This window comes from Petaurus breviceps, unplaced genomic scaffold (genome assembly GCF_028583685.1).
Source record: "Petaurus breviceps papuanus isolate PSGF00001 unplaced genomic scaffold, PetGlider_PUasm1.0 37, whole genome shotgun sequence".
NCBI lineage: Eukaryota > Metazoa > Chordata > Mammalia > Diprotodontia > Petauridae > Petaurus > Petaurus breviceps.
In genome coordinates, this window is record NW_027186296.1 from 103,063,234 (window position 1) to 103,079,288 (window position 16,055).

The window sequence follows — 16,055 nt, forward strand, 5'->3', positions numbered from 1 at the left end:
AGTGGCAAGACACTCAAGGCTTCTTGGTGACATAGTTTTCATTTTTTGTTTTTATTACAGGCCAAGTAGGTAATTAAAATGGGCTTCGGGGAAAGATGTTCAAGATGAACTACAGCCATATCTTTCAATATCTTCAAATAGATCCAACAAAATTTGATTTGATATACACCTATTAAATGCCTCCTTTGTATAGAGCAAAGGCTCTGGAAGAGTGGTGGGGGAGAAGAAGATAAACCCTAATTCCTGCACTCATTAAAGCTAATATACTAGTAAGTGTTCAGAGAGGTAGCCAGAACACCCAGGAGACTATCACTGTACAGGGGCACAATGCAATATGTCAGCAAGGAGGGAAAAGGAGGAGGAAATAAAGAAAAGAAAATTCGATTTGTGTCATCAGGATAGGGAACTCTTGGTTACTTTCTCTGCTACTTATATAAAGTCTTGGAGGATTTCCTAGAAAATGAGAAGTTAAGTGACTTGTCCAGGTTCACAAAACCAGTATGAATCCAAGGCCTTCCTTGAACTAAGGATCCTGACTATGAAGTCAGATCTCTTTATCTATATGTCATGATGAGCATGACAGAAATGCCTTTTCAAAAACAGATCACATTTATATAACATCTTACAAAGTGCTTTCTTCATAATAATTCTGATATGTAGTAGAAATATTTCCCCTGGGGCGGCCAGGTAGAACAGCGAGTAAGAGCACCGGCTCCAGTGTCGGGATGACCTGGATCAAATCCGGGCTCAGATACTCAGCACCACACCCAGAAATAACTGGCCGGTAACCTTGAGCAAGTTACTTAACCCCAATTGCTTAAGAAAAAAAAAAAGAAATATTTCCCCTTATAAATGAGAAAAATGGGCTTCAGAGATGTGAAATGATTGACTCAGTCACACAGCTAAAACAGTGATGATGCCAGGACCTGAACCTGGGTCTTCTGACAGCCTATCCAGGGCTCTTTTATTACAAGATAAAAAAAAAATGACATGTTCCCGAAGGCAACTATTTTCCCCTGAAATCTATTTCCCAAATGACCTAAATTTTGGAAAGAACCTGTTCTGTTTTTTACACACTGAACATAAGTGCTTAAAAGAATATTTATAGCAGCTGGGAGACAAAGATGTTGTTTTGGTCCTACAAATGATGAAGCTTAAAAAAGTGCTAAGAGTAATTAAAACATCCAATGCCCTCGTGAGGAATTTTATGACTTTCATTCTAATTGCCTAGGTGCTTCTTTCCCATTAATATCTGGCCACTGGATCCAGATGGCTCCAGAGGAGAAAGCGAGGCTGGTGACTTTGCATTCCCTCACTTTTGTCCAATCCACTTGTATGCATGGTGTCACTTCCATGATGTTATGGTCCTCTTTGAGAATGAAGGAAAAACAAAAGCAACCTTTATTTTCAAGAAAGACCTTGATCCTGGGGATTTCCTTTTAGAAGGGCCACTTGGAAAGTAGGACAAACCATGAGAAACTCTGTGAGAAGACCCAGATTTGACTCCCTCTGTGAGACCCTGGGCAAGTCACTTCACTGCTACCTGTCTCAGTTTCCTCATCTGTAAAATAATGGATTAGAAAAGGTGGTCTCTTAGGTTCCTTCCAGTTTGACATCTATGAGTCTATGATTTTCCTGTGTGTCTGAATATGTCTGAATGTTACACCACTAGTCATGTGGCTGGGAAATTTTTGCCAAACAGATAACATTTAGAGACTATTTACTTTGTCCATATGGGGATTTACTTTAACTGTGATAATAGAAGTTGGTAAGATCAAATGAGATAATATTTGTAAAGTGCTTAGAGGCTTAATAAATGTATGTTCCATTCCCCTTTTCACTTCCCCTAAGAAAAATTGCAAATTTAAAGTGATGTAAAGTACATGATGATAAACAAGATGCTTATTTATATCAGATTCATGGAAGGAAATATATACTATGAAGTTATTAAAATAAATTGGTATTCTATTCAAGGTGATTTCCTTAATGCCTCCTTCATATGTCATCCCCATTATTTTTCACCTTATAGCTTCTCCCATCTCTCTACAAGTCTCACATTCTAAGGATCTCCCAGAGGCCATTTCCTTCTGTGAAGCCCTTCCCAGCACAAATTACATCAGCCTTTAAAGTTTCCATTTTTCAACTTAGAGGAAAAAACTAAACAAAACGTCTAGAGATCTGAGTTACTACTACCTAATAATAACAAATATAATTATCATCTATAACATCATATATGATTACAGATAATATATTATAAGATTAGCTAGCAAATGGGGGTGGCTAGGTGGTTTGTTGAATAGAGCACCAGTCCTGGAGTCAGGAGGACCTGAGTTAAAATCGGCCCCAGACACTTAACACTAAATAGCTATGTGACCTTGTGGAAGTCACTTAAGCCAGAATTGCCCTGCCTCCCCCCCCCCAGAAAAAAATGCAAAAAAAGATTAGCTAGCATTTATACAGTGCTTTGTGGTTTACAAAGAACTTTACATATGTTAACTTATTTGATCCTCCCAATCCTATGAGGTAGATGCTATTATTATCTCCATTTTACAGAGGAGGTAACTGAGGTAGACAGCAATTAAGTGACTTGCCAGGGTCACACAGCTAGTAAGTGTCTAAGGGTGAATTTGAACTCAGGCTTTCCTGATGATGGGTCCGACGCTCTACCCATAGCACCACTGAGGTGCCTCTGGGAGCCATCTTTATCACTAATTAACTCTGCTGTTGTGTGAGTCGTAATGGTGCAGTAGAAAGAGTGATGGAATTAGAATTATGTCCTTGAAGTGCCAGGTCTTACTCTTCATTCTGCCACTGAGACCTTGGCATAGCACTTAAGCTCTTTAATCTTCAGTTTCCCCATCTATAAAACCAGAGGTTTGGCCTAGATTGTTGTAGTTATTGTGGAGTTGTTTCAGTCATGTCTGAATCTTTGTTTGGGGTTTTCTTGGCAAAGATAGTGAAATGGTTTCCAGCTCTTTTTTACAGATGAGGAAACTCAGTCACACAAGGCTGAGTGACTTCCCCAGCATCACACAGCTAATAAGTATCTGAAGCTGGATTTGAACTAAGAAAGACCAATCTTCCTGACTCCAGTTCCAAACACTAACTACTGCACTGCCTAGCTGCCCTTGGCCTAGTTTAGAAGTGTTGAACATGTCACTCACCACACTTCTGAGTGTCACCCTGAACCAGACTAAAATGTAATTGGGGAATATTTAATAAAATAAATAAAAATATAATATAGATAGCACTGCATTTTAAAATTAAATCCGTATGCAACCCACAGCGATGCTTATGGATAGATTAATGGCTCCCATTTCTACTTGACTTTGACACCACTGGCCTAGATGACCCCGGAGGCTCCTTCCAATTCTAGATCTATGATCCTATGCTTTCTCCTCTCAGTTTCCTTATTGATAAAATGAGAATAATACTTGCCATAGCCAATTTATTGAGAGGCTCAAAAAGCATCAAGTGCTAGGAGAACTTAGGAAATGATAAATTGCATATAGCTGTAAGATATTCTTTCATAACTTGGCCCCCTCCTTTCCAGTCTTCTTACTTGTTGTCATGTACTCTGCTATCCAACAACAGTGACCTCCTTTCTGGTCCTTATATAAAAGCCTGCATCTCATGACTACATTTGTACTGGTTGTTCCCATACCTGCAGTGTTCTCTCCCCTCATCTCTGTCTCTTGGCTTCCCTGGCTTCCTTCCAGTCCCAGCTAAAATTACACCTTCTCCTAGAAGTCTTTCCTGCTCTCCCTTAATGATAAGGCCTTCCCTCCTCTATACATTTTGTTTTATATAATTGTTTTCACTTTATCTCACCCATTAGACTATGAGTTCCAGGAAAGCAGGGACTGTCTTTTGCCATTCTTTGTATCCTCAACACTTAGCACAGTGCCTGGATATAGTAATCACTTAATAAATGCTTATTGACTAACTTATGAATATTCTGACTTTGTGAACCTTTGTCCCATCTCCCTAACCAGACTATAATTTCCTTAAAGGTAGGGATCATCTCATACGTTGTCTCACTCCACTCTTGTCCTTTCTGGGCTCAGTATAAGTATGGATACCATCTGTACTCAATGCTTGCAGGTGGGGATACTGCAGAGGAATGAATTTATTAGCCATAAGCACATAGCCTCTGGATTCTAGGTCATGGGCACCATCCACTTGTTTAATGAAGAGCTCATCTGGGCAGTGGAAATGAGTGTAACAAGTTCCCACTCCCTCTCACTATTCTATACTTTCAATGGCAGCTATCTCCACTGGCAAATCCCCTAAGTTGGGACTGGATAACTTTAATAAGTCAATTTCAATATAATTAAGCATTGTCTAAGACTCCTCTAGCTTAACAATATAGCTAAAATAGCCAACCTTATTTGTTTTCAGGAACAGTAGTTTATTTTCAATTCATTTAAAATTCATGGAACTGTCATTGATGTGATGATTTCCCTCAAAACTTCAAGACCAAGTACCTAACCAATGAGGTAAAAGTTAAATTAATTTAGTCATGCCCTACTCACTGGATGCAAAGAAATCAGTGACTCAAGAGGAATAGTGGAGTGGAAAGGGTCCTGGATTTTGATTCAGAGAAATGGGTGCAAATTCCAGTTCTGCTTTAAAGAGACCTGGGTGACTTTAGGGAAATCATTTAACTTCTCTGGGTCACTTCTAATTCTAAACCTCTAAACTATGTTTCTTTTTCTTGAAAACTTCCTTCATAAAGTACATTCAATAAATGTTATGAAGGTCAGAGAATTGATCCACAGTGCTTTTGAATGGTGGCAGAAAGTAGCCTATCCATCTCCCTTCCTGATACCACTCACTGTACAATTTTCAAATTCTTATCATGAACTTTTGGATCCTATAAATAGGTTCAAAAATGCTGGTTCTTCTTGTGACTCTACAGACTGTGGTCATGTATTGGGAAATGGAAAGTTTTGTGATTTTTTTTAACTCATGGAACTTTTATGATGCCCTCTGAAAAACATTTAATAAGTACTTCATTATTTCACCACACCAAAAGAAATCATTATGATCAATAAATTATGCCATCTTTTACCACAGACTCATAGACTGATGTATTTATAAACTCATAAGTAAAGTACAGTGAAGTCCTGGGAAGAGTTCTGTTGGGTTGTGGAGGGTGAGGGTTATTGGTTGCTGTTGAATTTCCTTGTTCTTGCTAAGACTCTGACACCAAAATCACCAATGAAAATATTCACAGACATGTCTCATGGCATGAAAATGGCTTAGAAAAGTATTGCCCTTTGGTCTCTCATGGAATTAGATTATATAAAATTTTTCAGATAAAAAATGTTTTTACTAAGCTGGCAGTGGGGTACAGGGAGAAAGGGAACAAAGCATGACCCTGGAAGTGAAACTCACGCCTTCCCCCACACAGTCCAGGCATTTACTGTAAAACTTGGCAGGAGCTTCCTGGTTTTTTTGTATTATTTCCATACTTCAGGGCCATTCCATAAGTAGTGATGAATAATATGAATAACAAGGTAATATTTTGATTTCTGTTAACAATATGTAAACCATTCCCCTCTGAGGCAGAAGGTCTTAGAATGCTGATGACAAATCTTGGGAATAGAAGTATATACTTCAGTGAAATGGGAAGGTGTTCTCTGAAAGAGGAAGAGCTTGAGGTGAAACTGAGTTACTCCTATGAAAACCAGGTTTTTATAAGCACACTAAATACCTGGGACTGAAGGATGTGATCTTTTAATTAAAATATTTTCTATAAATTATTCTAAGGCAGATGCTCACATATGAAAATCTAAAGGATTGAATCCTGATTCGTTGACTTGTTAGGGTATCTTTTGGCTAATAATGTGTACAGAATCACCTCAGTATTTTCAGCTATACAGTTGAATGGTATAATAGAAAGGGTAAAAAAAAAAAAACCTAGTAGGAGTCTGATTCCCTGAAAAGTTATTGAACTGTGCTGAGCCAAAAGAACAGTTTCTATCAGGGACCCATTCCAAACTGTCCTTCCTACTGTGACCCATATGTGACATACATTTTCTTTCCTCTGAACCTTTGCACTGGATGGTCCCTATGTACATTCCATTTCTTTCCTCTCCTTCTCTTGAGTTTCTTCTAAGACTCAGTTGAAGGGCCACCTTCTACAAAAGGCCTTTCCTAATGCTCCCCACTACCCATGACCTTGCAAATTGTTACTGCCTTGAATTTACTTGGTATACACATGTATACACATACACATGCACACACACATGTATGTCTGTATGCCTCTCTCAGTATGTATAATATATAGTATATCATATAATATGCATATCTCAGTATTTATTTCTCTCTAGATATGTATATGTACATATAACATATAGCAGAGCATATAGTATATATCTATATGTAGTATATATTATTCTTTAGATATGTATGTATATGCACATATAATACAGAGTTGAGAATATAGTATATAGCTATATCTATCTAGATATATATATATATACTATACACATAGAATATAGTATGTATCTATCTAGATAGGTATTTATATGTATATATTCTATATATATACATATATAGTATAGCATATAATATATATGGGTATAAATAAACACACACACATACATAGTCTTTCCTGATAGAATGTAAGTTCTTTAAGGACAAGAGATGATTTTACTTTTGCTTTTGTAAGCCCTGAGTTACAAAATTTACAAAATATTCAATGCCGGAAATTGAGAGCAGGGTCTTAATAAATGGCTTGCTGATTGACTTATTGACCTATTTGCATAGAGTACCAGAAACCTTGAACATTCCCAAGTCTTTTTTTTTTCCACATTTGTATTCTCTTTGGTGAATCCTCCCCTCATCCCCCCTCTTCCCTACCTCCTCTTTGCTCTTGTAGCACATAGCTCATAAGATCCTTATCATATACTGCCTTAAGAGACATTATGAAGCTATGCTTCTTCCTCTACTAAAATGCAATCTGTTAAGAAAAAGAACACTGCATTTCCCATCTCTGTGTTGTTGGAAAGTGGCTCCCCATGCCTGGAATGCAATCCCTTCTCACCTTTACCTTTTAGAATCCCCTCAAATATCCTTTTCCACATAAGTCTTTTCTGATCCCCAGATTTTTGTGTCTCTCCCCAATTATTTTTCACTCATTTATTTCTTTTTGCATTTTGTATATATTTGCACATGTCTGTGTTGTCTCCCTGAGAGAATCTGAGCTCCTTGAAGGTAAAGGTAGTTTCTTTCTTTGTCTTTATAACTACAGCCCATACATAGCACAGTGCCGGCCTGTAACAAGCTGTTAATAAAAATTTTATTGAGAATTTAATTCATCCTCTTTGTATCCCCACACCCTCCAAGCATGAGTCATACAATGTAGGTAGCCTGAAAATGTTAATGGAATAAGTCAATGAATAAATAAATGAATGTTCTTTGCTTGGATTCCATCCTCTCCTGGGGGAGTCCTTGTCTTCTCCCAACAAACCAGTACCTACACATGCCCAGCTGTGGTCCCTTGTGACCCATGTTCCTAGTATGGTGAGATTGGAGCACATGAGGATCACTAAGATAAATTAATAGGGATAATAACAGTTAGCCAGTTATGTAGAACCTTAATGTTTGGGAAGTATTTGTGTATATTATCTCATTTGTTCCTTACAACAATCCTGGGAGGTAAATGCTATCATTGCCTGTATTTTGCAGATAAGGAAACTGAGGTTAACAAAGGTTAATTGCCCAGGGTCCCAAAGTTATTAGGTGTCTGAGACAGGATTTGAACTCAGGTCTTCCTGGATATTACCTACCATGCTACCTAATTGCCTTTATCTTTTACTTCATTGTCTTCTGCAATCTTGTTTAAGAAGCATTTCCAGCAACTGGCTAGCATAGTTCCTGGCACACAGTAAGGGGTTAATAAATGCCTGTTAACTTGGAGCAGAAAATTTCATGGTGAGAAAACTACTCTGGAAATAGAAAAAATATCACAAGGTGAAGTCAACCACCCCTAACTTAAATGCTCTGAACTTATAAAAGAAAACTAGTAAAAATTACTTTCTCTGTATTAAAAAAAAAAAAACCAACAGGAAGAAAAATGTTCATGAATTTAGATGAAAAACATAAAATTGATCAGCAGATGACATATTATGTTTGATGGCCAGTCATATGAAACATTGGTGTTATGCAATTTATAACAGCAAAATATTTTAAAATTCAACCATAATTTTCACAAATAGAATGTCTATTCATGGAGTAATTTCCAGGATGGGTACCCTTGTCAATCTGGAATTTTGGATGGATTTGGAATAAAAGTCACACACCAAATGGTAATGTAACAGAAAAAAAGTGCTCTCATTCTCTTGCAAAGCAAGAAGTTGTGGTTCTTGGTGGATCATCTACAGGGAACAAAGTGATAAAAATGCTGGTTTTCACTGGCCCATATCTGTTTTAATGTTATTTACCTCTCAAAGGGCTCTCTGAACAGTATTTGCACATTAAAACACTTCCTCCTCTTTATATGCTAAAATTCTGAGCCACATTTCCACTTAGATAATAACAGCAAAATAGCTCATTATTGAAAGAAGGCAAAGGATTTTGTGAATACATACAGGCATCGCATTATTCAGTGTGTTATTGTAGACACAGGCTCGCAATGAATAATCCAACATGCAATTTTCAAACAGCTGCAGAGATTCTGCTACTTTTTCATGGAAATCTTCAGCAGATTTATTGGAACTTGCAAAGTAGAGATAATCTGAGTACAACCTGTAAATGAAATAGAGATGTATATTTTACTATACGTAAATTCAGAAGAGCTCAACTTCTGTAATGATGGAAACCAACATCCAAATTACATTGCTTATTATTGTTCATTAAAAGGCTATTTATCCTTTGACACTATGTCTCTTCTGCTTACTCATTTGCCACTCTCTGTCTTTCCATCACCATGTTCAGGCCTTCTATAATACTGACAACCTCATGTAATTTTTTAATCTTTGTCAGAATCTTTAATCTATCTATATTAATCTGAAAGATGGTGCCAGAGGAGTTTTCCTGCATTTTCTAAGAAGTTTTAAACCATGGCTTTGTTTTCAAACCATCTACCAAAAAGTGGTATCCGATTTTGGAAACTGGCCAGTTGTAGGGTAAAGACTGTGAAAATCGTATATACTTTCTATTTCAGTCCCTAGTCTTGCAAAAGAAAGAAGAATGTTGTTATTCTTCCAATGTCACATTTCTACAAAATATTCATTATAAATTTACATAGACATCATGCATGCATAACTTTTTAAATCTCAAATTGTTCTTTTGAGAGTAAACTAAACATAATATTATAGTTGCACATCTATGATTCACAAACATATAATCATAAATGGAGAGTTGAAAGGACCTTACAAATTATCTAACCCAATATCCTCATTTCATAGATGAGGAAATTATGGCCTGAGAAGTTAGGGAATTTAACTAAGGTCACATAGGCAGGACACTAGAAGAGCCAGGATTTGAATCCAGATCCCCTTACCCTCCCTCTCTTTAAGTAAACATGTTGTATTTTTCTCAAAACTAAATGACTATCATTTTTTTCCTTCCCTTTTTTTGTCTACATAAATTCTAAATATCTTATTTGTTATTTCTTTTCATGTTTATTATGACCCTTACATTTTTATATCTATGCTGAAAAAAGTGCTGAACATAATAGTGATGATAGCTAGCTATTATATATTTATATAATACCTACTATGTACCAGAAACTATGCTAAGTGCTTTACAAATAATATCTCATTTGATCCTCACAACTCTGGAAGGTGAGTGCTGCTATGCTATTATGCCCATTTTAGAGATGAGGAAACTAAGACAAACAGATGTTGAATGACTTGCCCGGGGTCACCCAGCTAAGAAATGTCTGGGGCTGGATTTGAACTCAGGTCTTCCTAACTCCAGGTCCAGCACTCTGAGCACTATTGTTGCCCAATAGATACCTTAATATCAGAAAAATGCACTAAACCTCTTGGGATACTCTCTACAAGAAATGCTGAAAGGGAAAAACCATCAGGCCCTGGCAACAGATTAAATATAGGAACTGAGTGTGAGGAGTCAGGGATGCCACTTAGGTTTCAAGCCTGGCACCTTAGGAAGATATGCATTCACACAGGTAAGGTGAACATAATATTGGGGAAAAAAAGGCAGCCTACTGCCCCCAAAACTCCAGTGGCTCCCTATTACCTCTTGGATGAAACAGTCAGTTTTCTGGCATGTAAAACTGTCCCCTTCCCACAATTTTTTTTTTACATTTAACTCATCTCCTGGCACTCTGAGGTCATGGTGACTGCTATTCTTCACACAAGATGCTCCATGTCCCATCTACATGCCTTTGAACTCACTGTTCCCCCTGCCTGGAATGCTCTCTTTCCTCACTTTTGCTTCTTGGAATTCCTAGCTTCCTTCAAGATTCAGCTTGAATGGCCATCTTCTGATGAAGGCCTTAACTGTCTGCACCTTCCCTGAGCTACAACTGCTAATGCCCATTCCTCTAAAGTTACCTTGTATAGTATGTGCTTTGTAGTTAGCTAGAGGGTGTCCCCAAAGTCTGGACACATAGGAAATCTCATTAACTATGTGTATTTTCAAGAAATGAAATGAATGAAATTTTCAACAACATTCTATTTAACTAGTATAAATTTCAGCCATGACAATTTCATGGAATAAAAGCTTTCATTAGCTATTGGGGACTATTTTCCATATTAATCAACTTAATTTAATTAATGAGATTTCCTATGTGTCTCCTATGTCTCCCTAATGAAATCTCATTTATGTTAATTGAATAAGTACTTACCTACCTACCTATCTACACATTGTCTCCTGCATTGGAATAAGCTCCTTGAGAGCAGACTTTTTTCTATGTACGCCACCCCGGACACACACACACACACACAGTCAGGGTGAAAATACTTTCCAGAAAACAGGCTTGTTTCAAAGATAGGGAGTTCCTGAAGGGCAGGGGAGTGTACAGGGGTTGTGCCCTCTCAGAACCTTTGGTGCTGTCGAGTCCAACCTGTGCCCTCATGAGAATTCCCTCTCCACTAATAAGTGGTCATTCAGCTTTTGTTCAATGACCTTGGTTGAAAAGCTATTGATGACCACATTCTACTTTGGGGAAATTCTCATTGTTATGTGGTTTTCCCTTTATGTTAAGCCCAAATCTGCTTCTGCGACTTCTCCTTTCTAGCTCAGCTTTCTAGATTCCAGCAAAATGCATCTAAGTCTTCTTTCCCTTTAAATGCTTTACAATGGCTACCGAGGTTTGTGCAAACTCCTCATGAATACCAGTCTCTAGAGCTGTTTGGGAGAGGGAAGGTACTGCTATTTCTCTTCCTCTTCTCCCAAACACAGACAAAGCAGTCAGCCCTCCAGTACTGGTGAATGTGAAAGCAATGGAAGTACCAGATATGAGACTTCAGGATATGGAGGAAAAGAGAGGCGCTCTGTCTTCCTAAATGGGGATTTAAGGATCATTGCAAAGAGTGGGAGGAGGCACTTAGAGTCCTTCCTAGGCTACAGAGTGCAAAGTGGGGTTGTGTATATATGGCATACATAGGAGGCAGATGCACACAGTCACATTTGTGTGCTCACTTTTTCCTATCATGGTTTTGGTTTGTCTCCAAGGTGCAGATAGCTATAGTTGGCTTGGCTTTGGCTGTAGAGAAGATGTGGAAATCAGGCAGCAGATGCAGAGTGGATATGTTCCTTATCATCGCCTACTTCCGCCAAAGGGGCATTCACCCAATGTGCTGGTGTTCTTCCTTTAGCGTTACTGAGTTAGAGTATATACTCATAGAGACTGCAGTCTCTCCATTATTATGTAACCAGGCCTATTTTTAAAAATTTTAATACGCTCAGGAATAACTCTGAAGGCAACTTCTATGTGATTCCCAGGTTGAGGTCATCACTTCTAATCTCTTTAGCATGCCGCTAACTCCAGCCTTGTTTGATGCCAACTCCCTCAGTGTCTTCTCCCCTCTGATTAGAGGGCTAGAAGGTAGAGTATCAAACTCCTCCCAATGCTTTCCTTTATAAAAGGCAGACACTGTTTATCCTCCCTCCACTCTGGACCTGCTGCTCTACCTGGTTTCATTTCCACAGAACAAAATGCTCCCTTGCCAGGTACTCCCCGATGTCCTGTCTCCCTCCCTTTTCCTGCCTTCTGTTGTACACTGTCTCCTCCCATTAGATTGTAAGCTCCTTGAGGGCAGGGACTGAATTTATTTTTATTAATTGGGTCCCCAACAAGGCCTAACACATATTAGGCACTTCATAATATTTATTGGATTGGATTAGGTCCAAACAGGATGGACAGGCATGGACATATTACAATCACTGGAGACCATGCCAACATCAAGGAGATAACAAATCCATACAAACACCTTTGCACAGCACCTAGCATAATGTATTGCATGTAGTAGGTACTTCATAAATATTTTCTGATTTGATAAAAGCATCTGCATGGCACAGTGAATAGAGTACTGGACCTAGACTCAGAAAGACCACAGTTCAAATGCAGTCTCAGACATTTACTACTAATATGATGGTGGGCAGGTTACTTCAAACATCAGTCTTGATTTCATCATCTGTAAAATGGTGATAATAATAGTTCCAATCTCCCAGAGTTGTTGTGCGGATAAAATGATACTTGTTAAGCACTTTGCAAACCTAAAAGCACTATATAAATGCTAATTTTTTATTATTTTGTTATTATTATTGTCTGATACATAGGCTATATAGGGAATTAACACAAACATATATGACCATGAGTCATTCCTTGATGGTTAATGGCCAAAGGGGATGAAAAAAAAAACAGTTTTTAAAAGAAATGCAAACTACTAACAATCATTTGAAAGATTGTTCCAAAATATCAGTAATAAAAATGAAAATAAAAAACTCCCAAACTGAAGTCCTAACTCATATTCTATAACTTGTCATCGATAACAAAACTTAAATCAGCATCAGAAGGGCTATGGGAAAATGGGCACACTAATAATATATTGTTGGCAGAATTGATGCAATCATTCTAGAAAATAATTTGGAATTATGTTAAAAACTTGCATAAAATGTCCATACCCTGTGACCCAGCAATACCCCTACTGGGCATATGCCGCAAGGAGGTCAAAGAAAGAAAAAGAGGTCCCATATATACCAAAAATATTCACTGTAGCACTTATATGGTAGCAAAGAGCCAGAAACAAACTAGATACTCATCAATCCAATAATGGCTTCTGAATGCAATGGAACAGAACATTATTGCGCTAGAAGAAAAAAACAATATGAAAATTCAGCCACATGGGGAAACATGAACTACAGCAAAGAGAAGTAAACAGAACTCGGAAAGCAATATGCATAATGACTTAAAATAATAAAAACTATAAAATAATAAAAATAAAAACAAAAAAATTTTAATACAAATAATAATGAAAACTAAAAATAATAAAAACATGAATTGAAGCAGAGAAAAGTAAACAAAACTAAGAAAACAATATACATAATGACTTAAAATAATAAAAATAAAAAACAATAAAACTTTAAAATAATAATGAAGACTAAAAATAATAATAACATGAACTAAAGCAAAGTAGAACTAGGAAAACAACATGCATAATGACTTCAACAAAAAATTTAAAATAATAAAAATTAAAAGTAATAAAACTTTAAAATAATGCACATAATAATGAAAACTTAAAAATAATAAAAACATGAACCAAAGCAGAGAAAAGTAAGCAGAACTAGGAAAACAATGTGCATAATGACTTAAAAATAATAAAAACTTAAACTAATACAAATAATAAAAACTTAAAATAATAAAACATGAACTAAAACAGAGGAAAGTAAGCAAAACTAGGAAAACAATATGCATAAAGACCTAAAAATAATGAAAACTGGAATTTTAATGGAAAGAACTGAATCTGAAAACTAAAAAAAAAAACAAAAAACCTGAATATTATATAACAATAATGGCCAAGACTAGCTTCCAACATTAGGAACAGGTAAGAAAAGCTAAGTTTCCTTATAAGTATTGAAATATACATGTCCTGTCAGACAAGTTAATATGTTGGCTGTTTTTACTGAATTGCCTTAAAAAAAACATTTTGTCATTTTAAATCTTGGTTACAAAAGAAGGCTTGCTGGGTGAAAGTGAGATAATATATTTGGAAATTAATGTGATATAAAATTAAAAAGTCATCAATGCAAAATAATAATAGTAATAAAATGAATACTGTTGAATGAATGAACTCTTCTCTTAGTCTCCAGCAATCTGCAAAGTCCAAGGTCCAAATTATTTGCACATTTTTAAATGATTTTTCTAGTGATGGCAGGGAAATGCAATTATACTCCATTCAACTATGGCACAAAACCTCTTTGATTATCTCCACTATGTTACAGGAACCATACAGAGTACTCTTACTTAATAAAGTTAAGGAAAAAAAAATGTATCTAGGTCAATCTCAGGATGAAATTCCAACACCATCATTCAAGGTTCTGGGGAGATAATTGGAATCTCCTTCTATGTCTCAAAACAGATTGTAATAAGAATGTAAATTTTAAAGATCTTCCCTGCCCCTAGGCTAATGTGCACCTGAAGCCTGGGGTGGGAGGCTTGTTTTTCAGTAGATACTTCTTGATTGGCCAGTGAGTCAATAAGGTTGTTACATTCTCTGAGCCAGGAGAAGGCTATATAAGCCCTGATGTGTAGCTTTGTTTTGGGACTCACTTTGAGAAGTGTTCTGTGATTTCATCTGAATTCTGGGAAGCCGTTGTTGAGAGTCCCCCGGCTTTGAAAAACCCAGATGTGGAAACCCAGATGTTGACTGGGTATGGATGTAATGGTTGGACAGTTTGGAAAGCTGTCTACTTGATCTGTTAATGTCTTGATAATTCTGTCTGTATATTTTGAAGTTTGGGGTGCTGACCTTTTTCCCCTGAACAAGGTAAACGATATATGTCTGACTGATTAAAGTAAGCTTGTTAACCCATTTTGAGTTGCTTTCCTTTAACAAAGCAGATCCAAGAACCTGTGGTGGCGGCAAACCCTGAGGACGCCGGGGTGCTTGCCGCTACACAGATCTAGTCATATTTAGATTTCACAGTATCAGTGAAAATGAGCATGTCTCTGTAAGTTATTATAAAGATATATGTATTCAATGAGAAGTGTCAAATCTCACAACAACAAATTCCAAGGAACTCTCCAAAACCCTTAGCTAGGAGGCTATTTAAAATAAATGGAGCCACCGGATAGAGACTGGAAATCTTTTATCACACCAATATTTTCCTTGTAAAGGTATTTTATACAATGGTATTTGATGCCTAGAATAAAAAAAAATTCAAAGTTTGCTCTATTTTGTTCAAAATATTTTGATTTGAATACAAAATGACTTTTCATATGATACCTCAGTGAGCCCACCACCTCAAAGATTAGGATGTGCCTTTTAAGGAAAAAAAAAATAGAAAAGTTAACTAAGCCACACATAAGCCAAATCCTCAATCTTCTCAGGGTGAGATTATGTATTTCCATTTGTTTGGGATGCAGTAAAATGTACTCAAGCTTTGCCAATTCTGAGTCATTCTCACTGCCCTTCCTAATTATGCCAAGTTGTTTTTTTTTTAATCTCCAGTGGGGTGAGAATATTTTCCATTAGATTCTTGGAGATCCTGGGATATTTTTGACATGCCTGGAGAATCGATTCAGGGCTTTACAATTCCCTAGATCTCAAATAACAAGTAGCATATATCTATCCATGATGAAACTTGTGAAAAGGGGAAGGGAATGGGGAGGGAACACACATGTTTAAATAGCTATAATACACTAGACACTAAGTGCTTTACAATTAACATCTCCTTTGATTTTCATAATTTTAGGTCACTGCTGACTTATCAGCAAAAAATCCAAAATAGATTTATCAATACTGAATTTAGAATGATCACAGCTACACACAGTTTAAGTCTGATTCCAAAGAGGCCTTGTTTTGTTGTTGCTTCCGTCAATTTCCCCTTTTTTCTTCCTCTTTTTGAGACCC

At 36.8% G+C, this 16,055-nt stretch overlaps 1 protein-coding gene across 6 annotated transcripts in view; it reads right to left on the minus strand.

Annotated features, from left to right (window-relative positions):
* CHST15 (carbohydrate sulfotransferase 15) overlaps positions 1–16,055 on the minus strand; it is a 135,404-nt gene that overhangs the window by 10,479 nt on the left and 108,870 nt on the right. For all 6 annotated transcript variants that reach the window (XM_069099172.1, XM_069099171.1, XM_069099174.1 and 3 more), the window contains exon 6: positions 8,601–8,757. In XM_069099172.1, the coding sequence (XP_068955273.1) occupies positions 8,601–8,757 (157 nt within the window). The remainder of the gene's footprint in view (positions 1–8,600; positions 8,758–16,055) is intronic.